Below are 23,740 nucleotides of genomic sequence, written 5' to 3' on the forward strand. Positions count from 1 at the left end.
CTCTCTCTCTCTCTCTCTCTCTCTCTCTCTCTCTCTCTCTCTCTCTCACAGATTTACTTGATTGTGTCTGACTTTTATTTCTGCCTGGCACTCAGAATAGCACATAAATTAATAAGTAGATGTGGTTAAGATCACTTGGAAGAAGGATGGATTCCCTATTTTGATATTATTACCATTGCTAAGTACAAGCCTTTCAAAAGCTTCCAAAGCACCTTACAAGCTACCATCTTAATCTCAAAGCTCTCCCAATTCTGAATAGCAACAAAATGTGGTCTCTTACTGGCTACTGACCATGAACATGCTCCTCAGCCTTTGTTGTCCTCTGTGTCTTTCACTAGAACTGTTATGGCTAAATCATATAAATCATATAACATACTGAAAACAATTTATAGTGTTTAAATTTATAATGTTTAATTTATAGTGTTCTTGCTTGCCCAGGAGATGTGCAGAAAAATCCCATATAGAAAGAGCTGAGTTCTGAACCGAGACATTTGGTGCACCTGGCGATGATCAGGTTCCAAGCTTTGCTTTTACAGCAGAGTTAAATGTTCAGATCCTCTGCACAGAGAAGTGCTTCCTGGCTTGCACATGGTCCTCCTTCAAGTCTCCTTGGATGAAATTGAGCCTGAGACATACTTGGAGAAGATGAGTAACAGGCACAGTATAGAGGATGGGCAATCTACACATAGCCCTTCCTCCCTGGCTTTTCTGGGCACCTGTTAAAGGCTGCTCAAAACTGGTCTGTCTCTCATGATCAGGGACATCTTGTGTGAATTTCTCTCATGGACTATTTTTGAAAATAGTTCATTTACCATCTCTCTTAACTGAAAATCCTTCTTTCCCCTACTTTTTTTTTTTTTAATAAATCCAAACTATTACTTCTGAGTCAGCCAGAATAGAATCACAAGCAAAAGGCTATATTCTATGCTACTCTACCTGGCAAGTACGTGTTTGTCTATTATTTCTTGATTATTCACTCCTTGCTTTCAAGGCTCTAACAAGACATTCACTTGAAAAGCTTTCAGTTTCAACAACATTAGCAATTTTAAAAGAAGATAAACCTCTCCATGGAGTTAACATGATCTGTAAATGTGGGACTCGCCAGGGATAGATCTCCTAATGAACTTGGTCTTGCTTGCTGGAAATGGAGAATTAACCAATTCTTTTAAATAATTCACAAACCTGAAATTAGAGGTAAGGTGAAAATTCCTATTGCCTTGTTCAAAAAATTGGGACTGGAAATAAACATTTTATTTTATTTTCAATAAAACTACATTCTTCCACCTTCTGCAACTGAAGCACTTTAAAATTTACTGGCAATTGTAATTGTTTTATCCCATGCAAGAAACATAACAGTACATGATATAAGATTTAAAACAAATCTCATTTGATAAACTCGACCTCTGTCAGGAAAATAAAATGAAAAGTTAGTTTACTATTTTAAAATGTCCACTAAAGTAACTTATATTAATAATTTTTTTACTTTCTCCAAAAAATGAAAAATGTTCATAAAAAGTAAAAATATACTTTCCATAAAATATTATTTGCCAAAAATAAAATCAAGATGTCAACTATGAGATGTTTCATGTCCATGAGGCAATAAGGTGGCAAAGGGGCTTTACTCTACTGAATATCTCTTAGGACTAGTTAGTTGCAAGTACTGGCACTGTGTGTGTGTGTGTGTGTGTGTGTGATTATATATATATATATATATCTGCGCAGTACTCACAGAACTGACTTATCTACTTAAGTACATAATATGGCTCCTGTGTCTGCCTGAATAAAACTGGCAGATCTCCAGGAAGACGATGAGGTGAGTGAGATAGGAGAGGACTATCCATACCAAGAAACAAACAGGAAGCTAAAGGCACTAACATTGTTAGAACCAAAACCAGCAACGAAATACATTTTTCCAGGGAAGTTCTAACATAGAAAACCAAATGCCTAAGAGTTTAAATTACTTGCCCCACATTATAAATCAATACATTATGAAGCCAAATTTGAAATCCATTCTTTCCACAATAGCATGTAAATGGCCAAGCATTTGGACAGCAGCTGGAGTGAGTTGGAATGACTTTTGAATACTTGGCTATGGGAAAATAATTTAAATTCTCTGTGTCCTCATCTGTAAAAGAACACACTAACAGCATCCACTTTTAGAAATAGGATTAAATATGCTCGTACATGCGGAACTCTTAGAACATTGTCTCAAATGAGTCAATTAGAACATTGCTACAAAGACAATCATCACTGCCTGACAACCAGGCTGCTGTCCCTCAGGACACCTAGCACATCTGGAAGCTGCTCTTCCTCCAGGGTGTTCTCAGCCAATGACCAAGAGGGAAGACATTGAGGCAGGCCCATTCCTGCACCAGGGACACAACAATTAAATAGACGGCTTTGGTTCAACTACTCTCACTGTTCCAGACAAAATTCTCTTAGAAAGTCCCTGCTATCTGAGACTCTTCCTATGTAAACCAGTAGACCACTACTCTCTATCCCAGGCATTGGAGCTATATTGCAGTTTGAAGGTGCTCCCTTCCCCTCCACAATGTCTTTCACACTGAATTCCATCACAACCTATTGTACTTAGAGAACTTGAACACCCTGATATACAAATGCCCTCAATGAGTGTGAGCTATGATCATAAAAACAAAAATGATTATTTTTGACATTATTTACTCCTAAATCATGAAAGAATTTAATCCTATTTCTGAACACTGCTTCTCTTGAATCTGTGGCATTATTCATTTTAATGTTAAAGGGGTCGACTCTGTTAATCTAACATCTTCAGGTAAGCTTATTTTTCGATCTAAGCAAAGTAGTCCTGAGGAACTAACTCTCTAAACAAACTCCTCAGATTTAGCTTTCCTTTTTGCAAGCATGGAGTCTTCTGTGCTCCAGCTTACTTGAAATGTCTTTTTTGACTCTACCTCTCAAAGTAGAATTTTCCAGTGCTCTATTATTTGAAAAATTTTCTATATTTACTGTCTTTCATGAGACAAATAGTCTGCTAATAGAAAGATGTTTTGAAAAAAAATGTACTTGGCTTTTCTCTCAACAGTGACTCACATAAGGATTCAGTTGATACCCCAGTGATTAAACTTCTCCGCTTACTTTCATAGGTTGAATGACTCTCAACTATCTTTACTGCACCTATTGACAGCACCTGACAACTGGCTCATTGTTCCAAAACAACTACTGGGCAATGGACCAAAAGTCATGAGAACTTGGAAGTAGTCTCTTCAAGTTTCATTTTTTAGTGGTTCAATTCCAGTGGTTTGACCCTTGGTGATCAGTGACATCATCACAGCCTAATCAAACCTCCTACACATCACTATGATGGCTACTTCTGCAACCTCTACAGGGTATGTATAGAATTTGAACTAATTGCCAGTTAAAGTACAGAACTTGGCTTAAGTAATAAATACTTTGTGTATAAGTCTATTCCATGTGCCATATACTCCAGAGCCTGCTTTGTTGCTGCCCTGTTCTACTAAAAATAGAACTACCTAATAATAGCCAACTTTAGTACTTAATCTTTGGGCTTTATAGTTCAAATGGCAACAGATCACAATGGCCCTCCCAGTGAGCCTTTGTATAATAGCAACACATCCTCATGTGACTTTACTTCTCTTCATGGCATTTAACAGTGATGGTCATATTACATGCTTATTAGTCAGTTTATTGTCATCTTCTTGACCAAGAAGGTAAGCATTATTAAGAGCTGGACTTGGTTTTGATTTGTGTAGGGCTAAAATCATGCCTGTCTCTTAGAATGCACATGACAAATATCTGATGTTTGAATAGATGAATCTTGCCTTTTGCTCCCTTTCTAGGCTGTCAAGTTCTCAGGAACAAGACGTCTGAACCATGTCTGTGTTGGCTCACCACTCTTAAGTATATGGTCTGAATGTACCCTGAAGACTGTCCCTTGAATAGCTTCTGAGAAATGAAGAGTGAGCCTTCAAACCACGTGGCTGATGTTTCCTTCACAGATGATTGTGTCTGGCTTTCAGTGTCAGCTTCTTGTTCTCTAACATGCCCTGTTCAAAAACTTCTTGCTCATCTCTGAGCATGCAACAAGTACTCGCTTGCTCTCTGGTTGTAAAATATCTACAGAAATCTAAGCATACACTGTCTCCTGTGTGGAGACATTGGTGGTGGGCTATTCCTCTCTGGCTTGGACTTGCTGCGGTATTCTTTACACTTCTCCCTTTGGTTTTTTTGCCATATGATGCCTGTGGACAAGGCACATGAGACTCCTTGGCTCCCTTTGGTCTAAAGTCAATCAAGTATGGAAATTAATAACCAAGAAGGAGCAGAATACTCTGCAGGAAATGCTACCCCTCCTCCCACCTTTTTGGAGCCATCCCAGTAGAGTTCCTTAACAATAAACTCATGCCAGGGAAACAGAGTTGCCAGGAGCTGAGTCGAACCCAAAGGAGAGAAAAAGAATGAGGAAGAGTGAGTGAGAGAAGGTGCCAAGAGCCTTGTGGTCCCATGAATTTTTCTGGCAGACAACTAATGAGTCTGGATTAGTGATCCTGAATCTCCAAATACACTACTCATATTACATTCTATTTATTACTAGTATCCATAATTGGATTATTCTGTCCAAAAAGTAACATGCATGATTAAAAATAAGAAAGTTTTCATTCACTCAATTGACACATGAGAAATGATCTGCTTGTGGCAGGAAAGGCTCATACACTATTCCTGAATCCAACTTTGCCCCCTGATACTTCCCCATGCTGCTATTTGATTGATGGGGAAGTATATACGGGGAAGTGGCTATCAGAAGTGGTCCTTTTAAAGGTATCTCTGTCAAGAGGTCTTCTTGTGCTAGCTCCAGGCTGTGGTCACAGGGAGAACAGCAAGAGCAGATGGAGCTGCAACCAAGCAGCAGGTGAATCTTCTAATACACTTACTGGATGAAGACCACCTTACTTCAGTTCAAATGCTAGACTCCAGGTCTATGGGTCTACATTTGCACAATCCCATGCAAATCACAAACACTTGCCTATTTTGAATGTTCCACTAAAAGGGCACTCCTGGGTCTCTGATGAGATGCAGGAGCAAACAAATTGGAGAAACCAAAAGAAAACCCCTTTTCTCTTCTTCCCTCTGTAATTAAATAATTGTAATTACATAAGAAGTTAGACATGGGGGTGGGGAAATATCTAAAAGAGATCACTTGCTATTCAATTTTGGAATCTGAAAAAATCAGGGAATGGGGGTTTAAAACATTCCCTATTTTGGCAATTAGCCAACAGAGGTATCCTGTGTGTAGACAATAAATTGTTCACAGTGTGTGAGGATACAGCTACTTTTTTTGCATGACTCCTTCCCCGCTTTCCACACTGGCTTGTGTGTAAACTCAGCCATGCTATTGCCTTACCCATATTTCCTAAGTCAAGACTGGGAAGTCTAGAGGAACTTCTAAGGAGACAACAATGGGCCACACATGCTCAAGTTATATAAGAACGCAGGATTCATCATGTTTCAAACTCTCATTTCAGATCAAGCCATGGTTTAGTCCCTGGTCTCTTAAAGAGAAGAGACTGGCTCCATTGCCTTGCTGAAAATTCATCAGTCGGAACTTAATCACATAGAGCTGAAAACCAGCAGGCATTTAGGCTTGTAATGTCTCCCTGAGTTGAGGCCTTTACATATTTTAGAATATTGATCATTACTGTTATTGCAGCTATTTTGGTGGTCACTCTACTGTGTCTGTCCCTGCAGGGTTCTCTGAAGAACACTTCAGAGAATAATTGTTGCTAGGTAATTGTAAAAGAAAGTCATGCAAATTATGAAACATCGATAGGCTGTCTTTACAACTCAATGGTGCCAGACCACTCCTGCTTTCCCAGAAGAATGCAAGCTGGAAGGGTGCATTGCCTTCTCAGTTCTTGAAATGACCCCAAAATGACCCATTCATCAAAAATAGCCTCTCATGGAAGAAGTCCTCCCTGCAGTCACAATTTATTCAGGTTGAAATAATTGACTTTTCTGACTTTTCCATGTTATTAACATTGTGATTTAATATGGCAACACATCTATCATATTTGTGGAGGAAGTAGAGAAAAGAAAATATTAAGTTGACTTTGTATAAGAACATTTACCAGATTTAAAAAAAATTTTTCCAAAAGAGAAAAAGAAATTTACAGTTTTCTTATCTTACTCCCAACTTGCAAAGTATATCTACATATAAATGTTAAGCTAGGAAGTCAGTACCCTTACAACTTGTTTGGAAAATATTAAAATATTCAAACTATGTACAGAAATTAGTGAAAATGAGAACTAATAAAGTAATAACAATTACAGGAAAGATCAGCTGATTCTTTGTTTGTCTAGTAACATTTAATAGTGATGATGAGTTTCACAATTTGAGATGGGACTGGAATAAATTAAATTAGTCAACATCAAAACCACAGTCAAAAACCAAACAAATAAAAAAAAATAGCTAGAGTCAATATTCCAGGTGGCAGGGAGAGCTGCATAATTTCAAAATCTAGGGCAAGTGTCATGATTAATGGCTTTCCTCTAATTGCAGAGGCCCATCTGAGGGTCAATGTGGCAACATCATAGAGCTGTTACATAGAAGCAAGCACCAGTGAATCCAAAGAAAACGACCTCAGTACTTACAAGGATTCTCACTATCAATAACAACTAAGGTATGGTTATTATTGGCTGACTGTGGTGAATGGGATGAACATAGATAGCTCTTCTCTTTCTAATAATGGAATTTTGCCCTGCCCATTTTTACTTCTGGGTGCTTTCACTGATGTCAGACCCAGTGGGGAATGTGTCTGAGGTCTGCCTGTGCTGACTGGCCCCTGATTCTCTATGGTCCAACTGAATGGGACCTTGATTAAGTAGAAATGATATCTCACAAACTTTGCTCTCATTAGTGATGAACTGGATACATCGGAGGTGGAAGCATCATCTAAACTGCATGCCCTAGATTTTTCAAATGGACCCCATGCTAACTACACATGCTCTGGGACAGCTAAGCTTGATCTACTCACTGTAGCTTTGGCTTCTGAAACAACAGGTTAATTCTAGATATTTCTGCCTATGGGAACACAAATTGGATATGTCCAACTTCTCCAGAGACGCTCCTCCTCCCTAAAACCTTTATGGCAACTCAACAGTGAAGAAATATACAAAACATATAAGGGTACTGACAACATTTATCAACATACTGATTCTATTTATTAAGCAATACCCTTGCATTGTATGTTTGTGTTCAAAGTGAAGAGTTGAGTGGTGTGTATGACCTATTTCAAGTGATTTTGTCATGAGTTAGTCAGTTCATAGGCTTTTATTGGTTTGGTTGTTTGGGTTTTTTGGGGGGGTATTTTCTTTCATTTAATGTTGGTTTGCTTCTTTTGGTTTCTTTTCTTTATTCTTTTTATCATGGGGCTGGGTTTGAATATGGAGCCTCACCAGAGTAGGCAAGTGATCCACCATTGTGCTATATTCCCAACACAATTTCCAGTATTTCACAGATTCTACTTGGATTATACCCCAGGTTTTTTTTTTTTAAACGTAGCTAATATTTTTAAAGAAATCAAGGCAGAGTTTCTACTTCATAGGACACCTCTCTTCTGAAACACACATTCCTGGAGGTCCCTGAATCTCTTCTGCTGTTCACTAGTCCTTATGCTCATGGATGATGAATGGATTGAGGCCATAGCTAAAGTGAAGTAGATGTCTACTCTGGGATTGTAGGACTTAAGAAGGAACTTACTGCCAGGCATCTAAGAGGCTATCTACAAAAAATGGCTCTGGAAATTCTGGTTTATTTTTGACATGATTCCTTCTGACCCAGGACTCCACTACTTGAATAGTGTGGGTATTTACAGCAAGCCTTACCTGAAGAACCTCTGGACTCTTCCTATGAGTGAGGCCTTATACTATTCCCACCTACACTCACTTCGATACTTGTGTTATAGGTTCCTTTTAGTATTTCTACTGTGCTTACAAGAAAATTAAGTGTATGGAAGAAACTCTTTTACTCACCTAGCTACTATTTAATTTGAACACAGGTTTGTATGGCTCTAGAGGCAGTTTTAACCATTAGATTATATCAATTTTGAATTGGTACTTTATCTCTGGGTTCCAGATAATTCCTTAAAATTTTTCCATCTACTACTCTAATTGCTCAAAGATTTGTGTTTTCTGGAGATTGAGTCTTAAGAGGGTATGAGCAAGGAAAACACAATTCTACAGAACACAGAAGACTGGCTACAGTGGGAAAAGCCAGTTGCATTTGCTTTAGGTAGAGTTACATGGCCTAGCTGATGGCTATATGTAAAGTTGCATAGGATAGCTACTGGCTGTAGGTACAGTTGCATAGCCTACCTAATGGCTGTAGGTAGATTTGCATGGTCTAGCTGATACCTATAGGTGAAACAGAGTGTTACCATTTATTCACTCTCTAAGGTTTACTGGGACTACCATTTGCTTCCCATTACCTTTCTCGAGACCTAGGAGAAAAAGCTTGTTTTCTCTTGTGTGTGCTAATTAATAAGGAAGGAACAATGCGTTCCACTTCATTTGAAGAACAGATTCTGTCAGGCCATCACACAGCAAGATTCCAAAACTTCATAGAGCTTAACTGATATGCCTATAAGAGGTTGTGCTTTCAAAACAAAACCATTCAAAAACTCACATTCAATTCATGCTCACAGGCTGGCAATAACGGACACACAGTCAATCAGGAAGAATAGAAGGTACCCTAGCGCACACGAACACCTTGCCCCCAAACCATCACTCATTCCCTTTGCAATTATGTGTCTTTAAAAAAAGAAATTATATTTTTCTTCCTGTAATGATCGGTGAGGCTGACAAAGAGCAGATGAAGAAAGGAATATGCTAACCTTTTCCAGTAGAGAGGGCTAAGATACAACTGCTTTTTCTTAAAAATAACAACAACAAAAACCACTGACTCTTGAAAAGTAGGAATTTGTTAATTTATCTCTTGGACACAAACACTTCACTTCTTTGAACTCATACTCATGAATCCTTGAGGTAGCACCAAGTCATCCCAGTTAAAAGTGAACTTGGCTGATATCACCATGCCTTTGGCCTAAACACCGGGCTGAGTCGTGGGATGCTTTTTGGATGGAAAATGTGCAATTTTGGTATTGCAGGCAGCTCCAGAGAGGTGTGCCAGGCCTCTCCCCCCTCGGTTTATATTTGCATGCGAACAGCTTGCCGGCCATTTTATGAAGACAGATGAATCGCAACCTGCTGGAGTGGTATCCAGACCTAAATATGTGAGCCACATACCCTACAGCTTACCAATTTTTAAGATAAAAATAAAGTATCTTTGGACACAACTTCAGGAATCTTAGTACAAATAGATTTTATGAAAAATAGACATTTAAGGCATCAGCAGCCAGGCCAAAAATAAAGCAAATCTCTAGATATTGCTACTTAAATTGCCAACAAAAATTAATATGCAGCTGTTTGGCACACACACACACACACACACACACACACACACACACTTAATCTTGGGGGTATCTCCCAATCTTTCTTAACTGCCTCTTGAAAAGAAAAAAGATAAAGGAAATCTTACCAAAATACTAGGATGAGAAGAGGAACTGTCAGTTCATATTTACCATCACAGTGGAGAATTGCAACAGAGAGTTTCCAGAATTAACAAGATAAAAAGTGTTCTGAACGATTAGTGATAGAATTTCTAACTTGGTCAGGTGAGCCCTCCATCACACAATACCAAATCATTCATTTTATGTATCCTTTCCAGATAACAAACTGGAGGTCAAAATGGGAAAAAAATGAAAAACAGAAAAAGAGTGGGAAGAAGAGAGGAGAGGAGAAGAGAAGAATTCTCACTCATGCAGCAGGAGATGAAAAATAAAAAGGATAGCATTGTATAGGCAAGGAAAATGGGGGCGGGGCATCCTGAACACTAGTAGCATAGGTGTTCATTTAAGATAAAGTCATTGAAAGAGATTTGGCAAGTACGTTAAATGTATTTATTACCTTACTTAATTTTCACTAAGGTAATACTAAAATCCTCAGTATTGGGTGAATACTTAGATAAATTAACAAATAGCCTGAGAGGTTAGTCATTTATTTGAGGATTTTACAAGATACCAATAAATTGGCCTATGATAGAGACTGCCATTTTTATTAAATGAGTGGTCTTGCTCAACCTAATATTACAACCTATAACTTTGCTTCTCATCCTTTCGGTGTATGTCATAAATTTGGAATATTTCACAAGGCATTGTTAAATATAAAGTATGTTTTCATTCTTTGAAAGATTTCTATAATAGTAACTTCACATAGATATGAGATGGGACTCAGTGGCAGAGGACCTGCCTGGCATGCCTGTGACTCAGTGGCAGAGAACCTGCCTGGCATGCCGGGGCTCTGGGTTCAATCCCCTCTACTGCAGACAGGGAAAGGGACGAGAGGAAAACAAGTGAGGGGCTTGCTCCATTTATAAAATTGAGGGACCTAGCATTCTCTTGCTATTTTATTTTAGACAATTTATAGGGGAAAAGCCTTTGAGGATATGGTACTTTCTTAAGACAATTTGCAAAGGGTTAAGCTCTAAATTATCCTGAAGACTGCTTGTCCTTGCATAATCTTCAGTGAGTATCTTTGGGCATTTCCCACTTTCAAAGGAGCTATTATAAAATGACATGGGAAGTCTGTGGTCCTTCTTTCACGCTGCCCAAGAATGTGCCTTGGTGCCTCCAACCCTCCTCTCACATTTCCAGAGAGTTAAATGTTCTGGTGAGGGCCTTCATAGAGAGGGACTGGGGTGGGGGCTGGGGCTGCCAGGATTCCTCTTGAGTTTTCTCTGTGAATCCTCAGTTTACTGTGAGCGTCCACAGGGCAGCCTTGGCTGCTGGCCCCTGTGGACTCTGAGACAGAAGCACAGAGAACGATGCTAAACTTACCATTTTCTGGCTGGTCCTTAATGTCAGCGTCACTTGGCTGGCTGGGACTTTCAGATTGACTTGAATCTGAAAAACATAAAGAATATAGCCAAAATTACGGGATCTGTGAGAGAAAGTGGAACAGAGGTGCCAGACTTTCTCAAAAGGTTCAGCCTATGAACTAAGAAGGAGGATGTCAAAAAATTGACAGGATTGATGGAGAAAAGACAGAAAAAGAGTTGTAGGTAGGGGTGTGTGCAGGAGGGTTTAGCACAAATGCTTGTTTTTTTTGTTTTTGTTTTTTTTTTTATTTTTAACCTCCAGTAGTTTCCTTTGTGCTGGGTCAGTAACTGAAGCTCTCCAGAACCATTCTCCAATGCAAAGAGGGTTCTAAACTCACTTCCTCATTATTTATACACTGAGGTCTGATAACAGCTTCATCCTCCACTATACATATTAGATGCTTGAGTCTGATGATAATAAAGGACTTATTTAGAAGCTTGTATAGAAAGCAACCCAGACAACAGCACAGACTTGCATCCCTCAATTCCAAAATCCCAATGTTCTAGCGCTTGCATTGGAAGTAAGCAGTAGCCCAGACAAGGTTTTCCTAGGCTGTAGCTTCCTTCACCGGTAAATGTTTTCCTGTTATACTGAGGCATCTGGAAATCCCAAACGAGTTTATTAGTAAAAGCAGAGTCTTATAAGCATTTACAGAATTGATTTCTTTAAAAAAAAAGACATTTTTTTAATTAAAAAAATTCTTTCTATTGGGTGAATTTCTAAGTATGATAACTTAAAATAACATTTACTTATAGAATGAGATAAAATGAACTTTCAAAAGAATCTCATGGAATAAGAAGCAAGCATAGTCATATGTTTGGGAGAAAAGAGAAAAAATCAGTTGCCACATCTCAAAGAGAATTCAGAGATTCAGGACAACAGACAAAAATAATTATTTGAAATAAAAAATGTAAAACATCTCTCTATATACAAAAGGGTGAATCCTAACGTCTACCTTGATGTCACAGGTTCAGCATCAGCCATCTTTAATTTGACTTTCTCTTAACAAAAAGCCAATACATAATCAAGAGTTACAGCATATAACCCTGACCAAACTGAAAGGGTGGCTGACTCTGGGACCCAGACCTAGCTGTAGCATCTCTTGTCTTTCCTAGAGAGACTGCACAAAGAAGTGGTACTCCCAAGGACCTTTCACCTAGAAATGTTAATCTGTGCTACTAAAAGATTCCCAACTTTCAGATTATGAATATCTTAATCATAAGAAGGGTTATGTCTACTTTAGAATTTTCAGACAATATTAAACTGGTAAATACAACATAAAATTAGGTGGGGTCAACAATTAAACTATCAGAAGCCATAAAGAGGTGGTTTTAAAAATTTAACTCTACCAAAAGAATTTTTCTCATACTGTGACAATTGCTATTTGTTACAATAAACAAAACCAGAAATTGTAATGTATCAAAAGTTTGTAGAAAAGCCCTTTCAGAATGAACTGCAAAGACAAATACCAGGCCTGTGCCTAAAACTTGGAAAAGCAGCTAAACTTATAGTGGGATAATATTTGAAATTCTAATGAATTCACAGAAATGAGTATTATAATAGACCATCTAAAATATAGCTAATTACTTCTCTTTCTAAGATCCTATTTTTTCATTAGAAATTACAAGTTAAACATTTCAAAACTATTTCAGTGTGTTTTAGGAGAGTCATACCATCATTATTTTTATTCTAAACAAATCTTGAACCTTTCATTACATAAAACTAAAGCAAAATATCTACATTTATTTTAAAGAAATTAATTTTGATCATACTACAAAACTGATAAATTTTTACCAGATGTAACATTTTCCTTAAAACCATACAAACAAATGTTTTGATACCTTAGCTCAAATTGTTTCTGTAGGTGTGACATCTTTATAACTAATGCTTCTCCATAAATCAGTGGACAGCATCTTTTCTGTCAATTAACTGAGATACACAATTGAAAATGGGATTAAATATTTATTCATCAATATTAATGAAAATGGGAATAATGATCCTAAAACTTTTTTTTTTAAACCAGGAAGTAGACATCTTTGTTCGGTTCACTTTTTGTTTGTTCATATTTGTTTCATCACCCTATCTTTAGAGAAACAGAAAATAAAAGCAATAAGAGCTGAATATGAGGTATTTTAAAAGCTAGTTTAAAATTTCAAGCCAAGAAAAGTAAGCAGAAGAGTATCATGAAACTGAGTGGTACAGAAAGACTCAGGCTTTCTACAAGGGTCCCAGCACCGGCATCCGTCAGACACCGAGACACAAACACTAGAAAAGGCATCTGGCCAAATGGAACGGAGCATGAATTCTCAGTTTTATTCAAACCCCAAAGAATGTTACCATCCCAGGCCGTCAGCCTAAAATATTCTATCCCAGGAAGGCTCCAGCGAAGCCAAAGCTCTACATGAAACCCGAGTGCCCTAAATCTTTTGATAATTATTCTCTACCCGTCCTGGTGCTGTTCCACGAGGAGGAGACACAGCCCCTTTCTCAAATGGAAAAGGTCACAGATGCCGTTAAGTACGGAGCCAACCAGATGACCAGAATTACAAATTAACTTCTATCCACACACAACTGATACAAATGGAAGTCCTCTTCAGCGCTAGTGTCAAAACACTATCAAAACAAATACTTATTTTACTTTTCTCCTTTATATACTTTTTGGAGACCTGGCAAAAAGACTTTGTGTATTTCTATTTCGGACAATTATTGTTTGATTTCTGGCCACTTGAAATAATTAGACATCCCCAACATTCCCCTCCCCCCCCCAAAAAAAAACCCCAAAACAAATGCACTTGCATAAAATAGGATGGCCCTCTTATACAGGAAGTTCCCAACCCCTGTATATCAGAATGGTGGCTTTCTTCGACAGTCCCCTGGTTAAAAGCTGTATTTTACAATGACAAGAATATTATTTAAAGCGTATCTAACTGATAGAGTTAGAATGCTGGTGTGAGAAAGTACATTAGAGTTATCTGTTTTCTCTATAACTGAGGATTTTTTGTTTGTTGCTTTAATGGACCTTAAACATCAATCTAACCTTGAAAAGCGATATTTCTTTGGGTTTCTAAAAAATGTATGAGCATACATTTAAAACTAAAATAGACAGGGTTTGCATATAGAAAGCTGGGTTAAGACCTCTTAAGTGAACTGGTAGCCATTTATCTATGCATTTTTATGGCATCTGCAGCTATTTTGCTGCAGTACTCAGATATAGTCCACTCTCAATATAATCGCCAGAGAAAGAATAAAAAAAAATCCTAATGCCAACATGTTGGTCTCTGTGCCTCTGACTTGTACAAGAAGAAGAGAACCTGGGTTGCTTATACACACATTCAGTTCCTAAAACCTTAACCCTGTTCCCTTTCAGAGTTCTTCTTTGGCAGAATGCAAAGGACGACAAAAACATGTCAATGTGGTGAAAGTGATGAGGGGGGAAAACTACAGGTGTCACTTTTCTATATTTTATATTAATTAAACCTCATGAAAAGGTGGCATATCTCCCCTGTCCTTGACCTAGAACTAATCCCTTTCCCTCTGATCCATCTTCCACTGTGCACACATCGCTTTTGATGCAGCTGATGGAAGCTGTGTGGTGGTGATTTCAGGCTCTTGCAGGGAGTTCTCTGCTCTGCTTCCAGCCCCTCTGACAGACTGCCTGGCCCAGCTGCAGAGTTCAGTAACTGCTCACGATTTAAACTCCCAATTCTCGTTCAGCTTCCTAACAATGGGCAACTGCCAGTAACAGCGAGCCTCTGAAAAGTGTATAGTCACAGAGAAAGAGGAGTGGGATTCAGAAACCGAAAGCAAAGGATGGGAAAGCCAGCATCTCTGCTGTGTATGCGCCTTGTTGGGGGCTGGTAAGGGAAAGTGAGACACACACTCCCTGACGTGGGGTTATCTGGAAACTCTGCCTGATGGAAAGAGGCTGTAGACAAGCACCTTGGTGAACTGTGAGCACAGAGCACTGTTCAACACTCAGATGGCCTAAGAAATGTTACAGGATAAATTGTCCACTGGCAGGAACATTTCCCATCCTCAGATGTACAAAGGAAAGAGAAGTCATGTGTTCTCCAATGACTGATGAGTGCCTTGTAGGCCTTAAGATTGCTGCCAAGAACTGGGTACAGCAGAGCAGGCACAGGGTAATATACCGCCTCCCCCTGAAATGTACCAACAGAATTCCCACTTAGCCAGAGCAATATCAACACAAGTCTATGGACCATGAAAGTACAAATTTTGACCTCCAGAGAAACACTCCAGGCTAAGTTTTAGCCTATCAACATACATAATGGTTTGGCTAAAGCTGAGCCTGCAAAATCTTTGCTAGAATTTGGTGTCTAGTTTTTAATCTTCCCAACTGAAAGAGTAAGAAGAAACTCGAAGCCATCCAGACACACACACACATACACACACACGTGAAAAACCAGTCCAGTTAAACCAAGTGAAATTTTTGTCAAGAAGAGACTTTTCCATCACCTAAATGAAAGAGACTCAAAGACTGGAAATGGACACTGTCCTGAAAATAAATGAAGAGCTGGGGGAGTTCCCAGGGTGAAAGGAAGGAAGGAGCTGCATGCTTGCTCTGACTGTCATCAACAATAGCTTTCGACAATTGTAGCCAATAGCAACTTTAAAACCTTAGTTAAGTTTCTGTCTTTACCGTTTGAGAAGGTGAGTACTTCATAATAGAGGTAGGTTAAATAATTCATCTCTGTATCCATATAGGATAGGGCAAAATATATCTCTGACGGATAGTACAAGATTAAGAATCACTGTGCTTGGCTCGACTGTCTCGACATATTTACAGTGAGGCTATCTAGAAGATGAAATGGTTATGTCAGTCACATTTTGCTTATTTATCCCACAGTTTCTGTTATTAAAGTTATTATTGTTGGAACACTACAGTTAGAAATACTGTCTGTGTTTTTCTACAGGATCAAGATCTTAAAGACTGAAATAATAAGAAATATGAATGTTTATGTGAGAATGTAAAGCACCATCGTACAGGTCTCATGTGCAGAGACAGCTCAAAGGTAAGCAATGAGGAGCGCTATACAGTCAGCTAAACAGAACACTATCCATCATGGTCTGGTGAAAGATAAAAAGTTTGTAATAGTATCACTAAGTCTGAACTGCAGAAAAGACAAAAATATTACTAACAGTCCTAGGGAATAGACAGAATCATTTTTGCACAACAACCAACCAAACCAATATTTCAGATAAACTCATGTGCACAACTGTGACTCACCTAAGGAGAAGTTAACATGCAATGACCTAGTTCTTAGAACAGATATGTGACAGGGTAAACCATGCCGTGTACATTTTCTTAAGTATTAGAATGGAAACACTTCTTGGTTCTTTGAACAGAAAGTATTATCTTTATATTAAAATACAAAATTTGATCTCTACAATTTTCCCTAGTGTGCTAGAACTATGTGTTTGTGTGAAGGCTTACATAACGGGGAGGTAAGGTGGGCAAGAACCAGCTCCAGAGGGACCTGGCTAGTTTGCACATGTTGTATTCGATGGAGAGCGAAGGCTGTGTTTGTGCAGCAACTACTTGGAAGGGGTCCACCAGACCACCCCGGGGCTGCCAGCTGCTCTGGAGATCCGCTGGAGCCACACCCGTGCCTGGCATTTTCAAGGACTACATAAGACTGCTATGTAATCGGGGTTATTTTTCTTCCTCAAAACTTTTTCCTTTTATAATAGTTTTCTGAATAAGAAATTTGTGAAATATTAACTTTGCAGGAATTAGACTTTTGGCACCGATGCTGGTACTCGAAGCCCATCTGTTTAGCCAGGATTGTATACGGTGATGTGAGTGTTTAGGGTGAGGAGTGAGTCAACTGTCTCCTCACCTACTCTCAATGTGTTAACTTCTATGTGCGCGAGGAGGCTGTGGAATGATGCAGTTTTAACATGTTGAGAAAAAAAAATTAAATGGAGTAACTATTGTGAGCTGACAGTTAGGGTGAGTCATGTCTTCGCTTTAAAACCCATGAATTCATTCACTCTGAAAGTAATAACACGACTCACTCGCTAAAGTGTCAATCTTCATAACAGGTGGGTTTCAAGGATCTTTTCCTGTGATGTTGTAAGTGAAGTCAGCGATGGGGAAAGATAGAAATAATTTCTCACATTTTCTTTGACAAGGATCTATTACTGAGCAACACTAAAATGCCTATATAACCATTCGAATTTTACTTTTCCTGAAAGAGGAGCATATGACATGTAATGGTAACTTGTGGTTTAATTCAGAATGCCTATTACTGAGTCAGCCCAGCTGCCTACCCACTCCCAGGTAAACAAGGGTCCTATGTAAAACGATCATGTGTCAGGACTTAATTAACTCCCCCTGTAACTAATAGATTCTTAGAGTTCTCTATTCACTTGGAGATGAAGAAAACCAGCGTCTATATTTCTGAAGCAGAAATATCTATCCATATACATTGTGAAGCATTCTCATATATATCCATATCATAAAAGAAATTCATCCATTGAGAGTGCGGCACAACAGAGTTAATCTCTTACCTGTTCTTATTTATACACGTTGTTTCGGATTCGTTTGAGAACTAAGGCACCCCCTGCTGAGGGTGTGCTAGAGATCAGGTGCAAACCAAGTTTCTTGTACTTGAATTTCATTATTGAAGGGAGTGTTAAATGATTTTTTTTTAAAGGTAGTATCTTAAAACAATCTCAGCTATATAATTTAACTTCCTGTATCCCAGCTTCTTCATCTATAAAATGGGAACACTATTAATCATTTAACCTAATGGGACGGTTGCAAGGATTATTATAACAAACTTTCCACTTCGAAGTTTAAAGATCACAAGTAACAGCATGTTTCTGCCACCCAGGTCTTCTCATCAGGTAAGTTTTTTTCTCTTATAAAAAAGTCAACTCCAACCTATACATGATGTGGTTCTGGTGTAACACCATGCGAGCATGGTTCTGAAGAACTTATTCTGATTCCCACCTGGGGGAAGGGGGGCGTGTCTTCAATGATGGAAGTGTCTGCCTCATCTTGCTGGTTTTTATTCCAGACACTGTGTGTAAAATCTGTTTATCAGGCAATACTTTGTCTGAGCCTGAAAGTAGTCTCTGTAGTAGCTATAGAAGTCTTTGTAACAAGATGTATGCAAATGATTTCCCATGAGCCTCTGTGGCAAACAGAACCAAGGGAGGGAAATCTTTGTTGCCTTACTAGCAAGAAGCTACCTCAAAAGTCAAGCCCACTTTGCTAGACTTTGCTGCTGAGCTTCATCGGTTCAGCACTCACAGCTGCCTGTGCCTTTTCTTCTGAGCAGACCTGGTATGTTACTTCTGGCAGACGGATACTCAGGCTGTGTGAAGATGAATGGTGTCCATCACCCCGTGGGATACTCTGTCAGTGGCAAAAATCCCAGCTCTCTGCACTTTAAGAAGGCCCACCAACAGAGACCACCACAAAACCTTGTAAACTTAAGCACAACAGAACAAAACAACAATAACAAAACCCCAGCTGTAACTATTTGCCCATCTTTAAAAACAAAACAAAAGCAGAAACGTTCTGCTTTTGGATTTCCTGAAGTCACGTGAGCCAGATTTCTGACATGATGGTGAACCTGAGCTCCTAAGTGAACTAAATGCACTGTAATACTGAGTCTAAGTATCAAAACCAGGGAGCTGTTAAGACAAAATAATTCCAAGTATTTCTTTCATATGTCTGTGACTTATAATGGAATCTTTTGCCTTTTACCTTTAACATAACCATTCTTTATGACAACAACACAGGAAGAGGTAAAAGGCATTTTTCTCTGCTCCTCCCCCCCCCCCCCCCCCCCCCGCCCCCCCCCCTTTGGACTCTTTGTGGCGGGACCGGACTGGTGTAGCCAGCTTGTCCTGGTAGACAAAATAAACACATCAGGACTCTACTGGTTTGTATTCTCGTCAGCGGCAATGTATGCATCAGCAGCTAAAAACAAAGAAACTTTTTAGCCGCTCAGAAAATGCGGAGGCTTCCCAAACAAGGGAGGGGAGGGGCTGGGGGAGAGGCGAGTGGGGGTGGAGAGTGGGGGTGGAGCGTGCAGAAAAGTCTGACAGTCCATTCAATATAGGGATGATGGCTATAATGCACCCAGGTCCCCTTGCTGATTAAATATGCATTGGCACAGTTTTGATCGATGCGAGCCATGGATCAGATGACACACCTGCAAAATCTTGAGCACAGAGCTCCCAGGAAGAGGGAAAATACAGTCTTGTCTCCTTATCTTTGTTTTCAAAGGCTCTCAATTTCTGTGCTTAGATATCTAATTTAATTCTCTCACCCCTCAGCAAACTGGATTAGGGAAGTCAATACTGCCTTTGTGCATCGGCAGGAAAACACAGCTTTCCTCTTATTCAATTTAGCTATGACCTTTAGACAAAGATAATGACAACTGTCTAAAAGTCCAGTTAAGGTTTGAAGAAGAGGGTCCTGCCCCCAGGGTGGGGATCCCTAGGAATTTGGAGAGACCAAGAACCAAAGGTGATTGTGGTCTTTTCTTTCCTATCAAGGAAGAACGGGGGAGGAAAGCTGGAGAGTAATGAATACAGTCAAGCAGAAAGCATGGCAGGCAGGGAGGAGACAACTAATCTCAAGTCACCGTGGCCCTAACACGTCCAGATCAGAAAATAAGTCTACGTCAAACTGTGAGAGAGAAGGCAAGAGCAACAGTTTGTCTGAAAAGCATAGGCACTTAATGAGAAAGCTGCCGATTATGCAGTCAGGAAAAGCACAAAGGTTCCATCTCCCTAGATGTAGGAGTTCCCACACTGCGGAGAGATGGGACCAGACAGTGAGGCAAGCCAAAGAGTCTGCCGAGTAGCCATGTTCACACCACTGCTCCCAGCTGAAGGAGAAATGCGAATGGACCACTTTTCCTGAAATGACACTGGCCCTGTTTCTTTTGTCTTTGGGCCTGGCCATTCAGTCCATCCATTTAGCACCTACGTAGGTGAGTTTGGCACCTAAGATGCAGCTTCCACTTTCTACACTGTGGGGCAGACAATGAGGAAAGGTAAGGCACTGACCCACGAAAGAACTGAGTCAGTCAAGGCAATAATAGTGAAGGAGATTCTGTGACATCTCACAGTGGAATCCTGTGTCCTGCTGCTATAGGTAAAGAAGCAACCACGCACTGTCACAGCTGTGTGCACTTCCTTACAGATTGGTGCAACTAAATGTACCTTAGTAGTGCTATTTATGGGAGTCTGGATCTCGACTGTTAGTAGCAAGGGCTGACTGAGGTGATCATTTCTAATAAACAAAAAGTGTTAGGCAAAGTTAACACAGGTGAAAAGCTAGGTGATGACTGCAAAATTGGCATTGATGGAAATGGTGTCAACTATTAAAATAATGTTAAAAAATAGACTGTGTCTAGCAATAACAATTTCATGGGTGGTAGGAAATGAGGAAATATTCACTAATCTGATCTGGGTCCTCCCTTTCATAGAAATGGCAGTTTGGCAGAGGGCTTTGTACAAAGAAACATGGGTTCAGCTCCTTCCTGGTTTATCTTGTAGCTGTGTGGGATTGAGAAGCTCTATGCCTCCTTTGCTCCTCCTAACAAGTGACTCTCAAGACTATGGAAGTAAACTGTGACATAATGTGCCTTACTGGCTAAGGGAGTGACCAGTCTCTAAGCGTTCACTGTGTGGAGCCAGTTTTCAAAGGGCATAGCACTCTGCATATTTCCATATCTTTCCTTTTCTGCAGCAGATACTACACTGTGTGAACACACAGGGATTAATGCACCACTGAAACAGAAATGAAATTAGAAGATGAAAAAAATATAGTGTTCTGGACTCTGGAATACAACTGGGCCTATCCTGGGCGATGCCATGGATGTTTTGGGGTAGATTGTCTGGCACTGAGAGGTCTGTGATACCACAATGCTGATGCGTTGTGTGGAAAAGCAGAGCCCCTAGGGCAGACCCTCTAGGACTCAGAGGGCTACTTTATGGTCCTAACTCAATCATTTAGAGATGTAAATTCTCACCTCTCTGAGTTGGGAAAGCTAAAACCAAGGGAAGTCCTCTGGCCTCTGACAGTCTTTCTAGCTCTCAGGTTCTCTACCTGAAGCAGATTCTCAGTAACTGCTTTGCTGGTTTGGCTGCAGTCAAGACACAGAAGGGGTTCCGAGATGCTTGCTCATTGCTGATCATCGTGAGTACAACTAGAAATAACACACATGCAGTTCTTCTTGCAAGTCAAAGACCATCTCTTCTCTACCTTATCAATGATCACAAATAGCCCACGTAAGAGTTGCAAGAGTTTATCTTCAGTAATTTGGCCAACCCTTGACCACACAAGCACACAAACAGTGAATTCTTTCTCCTTATATCTTGACCTATTATGTCATCCAGTTGAAAATTATTGTGCTTTGAAAGTGACTTAGTAAAAAACTTAGTTGAATTATAAGCTTAGAATTTAAGACAACACTGCTTTTTTAAAGAAAAAAAATGGATTCATTTATTTGTATGAGTGTTTTACACGTATGTATGTCTATGTAGCACTTTCATGCCTGGTGCCTGTGGAGGTCAGAAGAGATTTTTGGGTCTCTTGTTAGCCACCATGTGGGTGCTGGGAACTGAACCCAACTGCTTTGCAATAGCAACACGTACTCACAACTGCTGAGCCATCTTTCTAACCTGACAATAGTAGTTTTTTAAACTGTGTGAGGAATGGAATATAGGACCTTGAGCAAGCCAGACAATCACTGTACCACTGAACTGTAGCGCTAACCCTTTAAAAAAAATGTTTCAGAATTACTGTCTTTAACATACACCTGCAAAACAACATGATCTCCATTTCTACATTAGCAGTAAATTTTCTCCTTGACTTTGGGACGCATAATAAAAATGTACAACATATGGCTGTCCCTCCATCAGACGCCTCAGTGTCACCACAGGTGGAATGGAAGTCTCTCAAAGTTCACTCATCTTGAAGTGAAAACAGTCACATTTTGGGCTTCTATGTCCTTATGATAAATGATGCAAATGATTTAGGCAATTCATTCCACTTTGGGGAGTTCCATTTGGAGTCTATCGTGACTTTTTTCCCCCTGATATATGCAGTGCTAAGTTATTTAAAATTAATTGCAGTACAATATTTTAAAGTTTCTTCACATGGTGCTAATCTCAAGTGCTTTGGATGTTTGAACTACACTTGGAAGACATCAAGTTCCTTCTAGCATGGAGCAGCTGAACATCCTAAGAAGATTAGCCAGTGGTCCTCCCAGTGAACTGTAATATAACACCAAAGCTGTACCGGATTATAAAATTCCAAAACTGTGTGAGTTAATGCAGAGTAGGAAAGTGCATATAACAAGGGAAAACAAACCTGCGCCATACAACACACGCGTTCACTTAGCTCTGAAATCCTGAAAAGCCTTCCAAGCGCCACCAGAAATCACAGGACCTTCACTGCCACCTGTACCTCAGTCTCCTGTACTGCTGGTTTTCACTGTAGGACACAGTCTCCATGTTTCTCCTGTCTCATGCTGCCTGAGAGGAAAAGCATTCCTCTCTCAGTTACTGGGATGGAAGGCAGCTTGCTCGGTAAAACCATGAATTTAAGTTGTCTTCCAAACAATGGTAAGAATTTGTGAAGGATTAGCCACGTGAAGTCTTTCAGTATGCATACTTTTAAAATTATTATTGTATAGACTTATTTTAGTGAGAAATGTCTATTCGGAGGTTTCTTCTTAATTATTTGCACATTGTATAAAATAATATACATTCTGATTCACCTTTCAAAAGTCAGCATGGACCCCCTCAGGCATTTTCGGAGAAAAAGCTCCTTTTCTGTGAGCGGTTGAGTCGACCAGCTCTTATCACAAGTTCAAGGCACTGGGAGACTCTGCTAGTCCCAAAGCGACCAGGGCCATTCAGACCCTCACATTTGGCCTGTGCCTTAGAAGGGCAGCTGGCCCTTTAAGTGGCCATTTCTATCAGCCTCTCATGGAGTTTCCTTATCTTCAAAGACTTTCTAACATTTGCCAGTGGTAGAAGGGGGGTGGGTGGGTGGGTATCGATTTCTACAAACCAGAAAGGGTTTATCTGTTTATTTTATATTTAACAAAAATCACCAATCTCTTGACTCTTGTTTTTCATATATTTTCCTTGTAAAAGTGAATGTTCAGGAAAAAAAAAAGAAAAACAAAACAAAACTTAAGCAGAAGCTGTTGCATCACTGTTTCAAACACAGCCAGGCTGTTCTACCTGCCAATCACAACCCATTTTCACGGAGTCCCCTTCCACCTGTACCGGGTCCTGAGATGGACTCTTAATTAAAAAAAAAATGTAACATGGTTGTACGTATACATTATGCATGTGTGTGTGTGTGTGTGTGTGTGTATGTTGTGATACAGCCAAGGAGACTCTTGCCACCTGGGGTCATGGTGTTTAGACTGGTAGCCTCCAATCATGTGTAGGTGCCTGTACAGGCCAGGGATTGACATGAGTATCATCCTCCATTGGGTCTATCTTATGTACTAATGCAGGGTGACACATATTTAGCTAGTCTAACTAGTGAGCTTATTCTGGGATGCCCAGGACTCCAGTCAGGCAGTTACAAGGTTCTAGGAATCTGAACTCCTGTCCTCACCCTTGGGCTGAACTATCTCTTTCATCTCCGTGGCATAGTAATCCCCTTCCTTCCTTCCTTCTTTCCTTCCTTTCTTCCATCCTTCCTTCCTTCCTTCCCTCCTTCCCTCCCTCCCTCT

The 23,740-nt window shown here is 39.7% G+C and overlaps 1 protein-coding gene across 4 annotated transcripts in view; it reads right to left on the bottom strand.

The window, feature by feature from the left end:
* Nucleotides 1-23,740, bottom strand: part of Nfia (nuclear factor I A) — a 344,375-nt gene that overhangs the window by 151,419 nt on the left and 169,216 nt on the right. For all 4 annotated transcript variants that reach the window (XM_028778787.1, XM_028778786.1, XM_028778788.1 and 1 more), the window contains exon 3: nt 10,950-11,015. In XM_028778787.1, the coding sequence (XP_028634620.1) occupies nt 10,950-11,015 (66 nt within the window). The remainder of the gene's footprint in view (nt 1-10,949; nt 11,016-23,740) is intronic.

The sequence above is a fragment of the Grammomys surdaster genome, unplaced genomic scaffold, assembly GCF_004785775.1.
Source record: "Grammomys surdaster isolate TR1022 unplaced genomic scaffold, NIH_TR_1.0 341, whole genome shotgun sequence".
NCBI lineage: Eukaryota > Metazoa > Chordata > Mammalia > Rodentia > Muridae > Grammomys > Grammomys surdaster.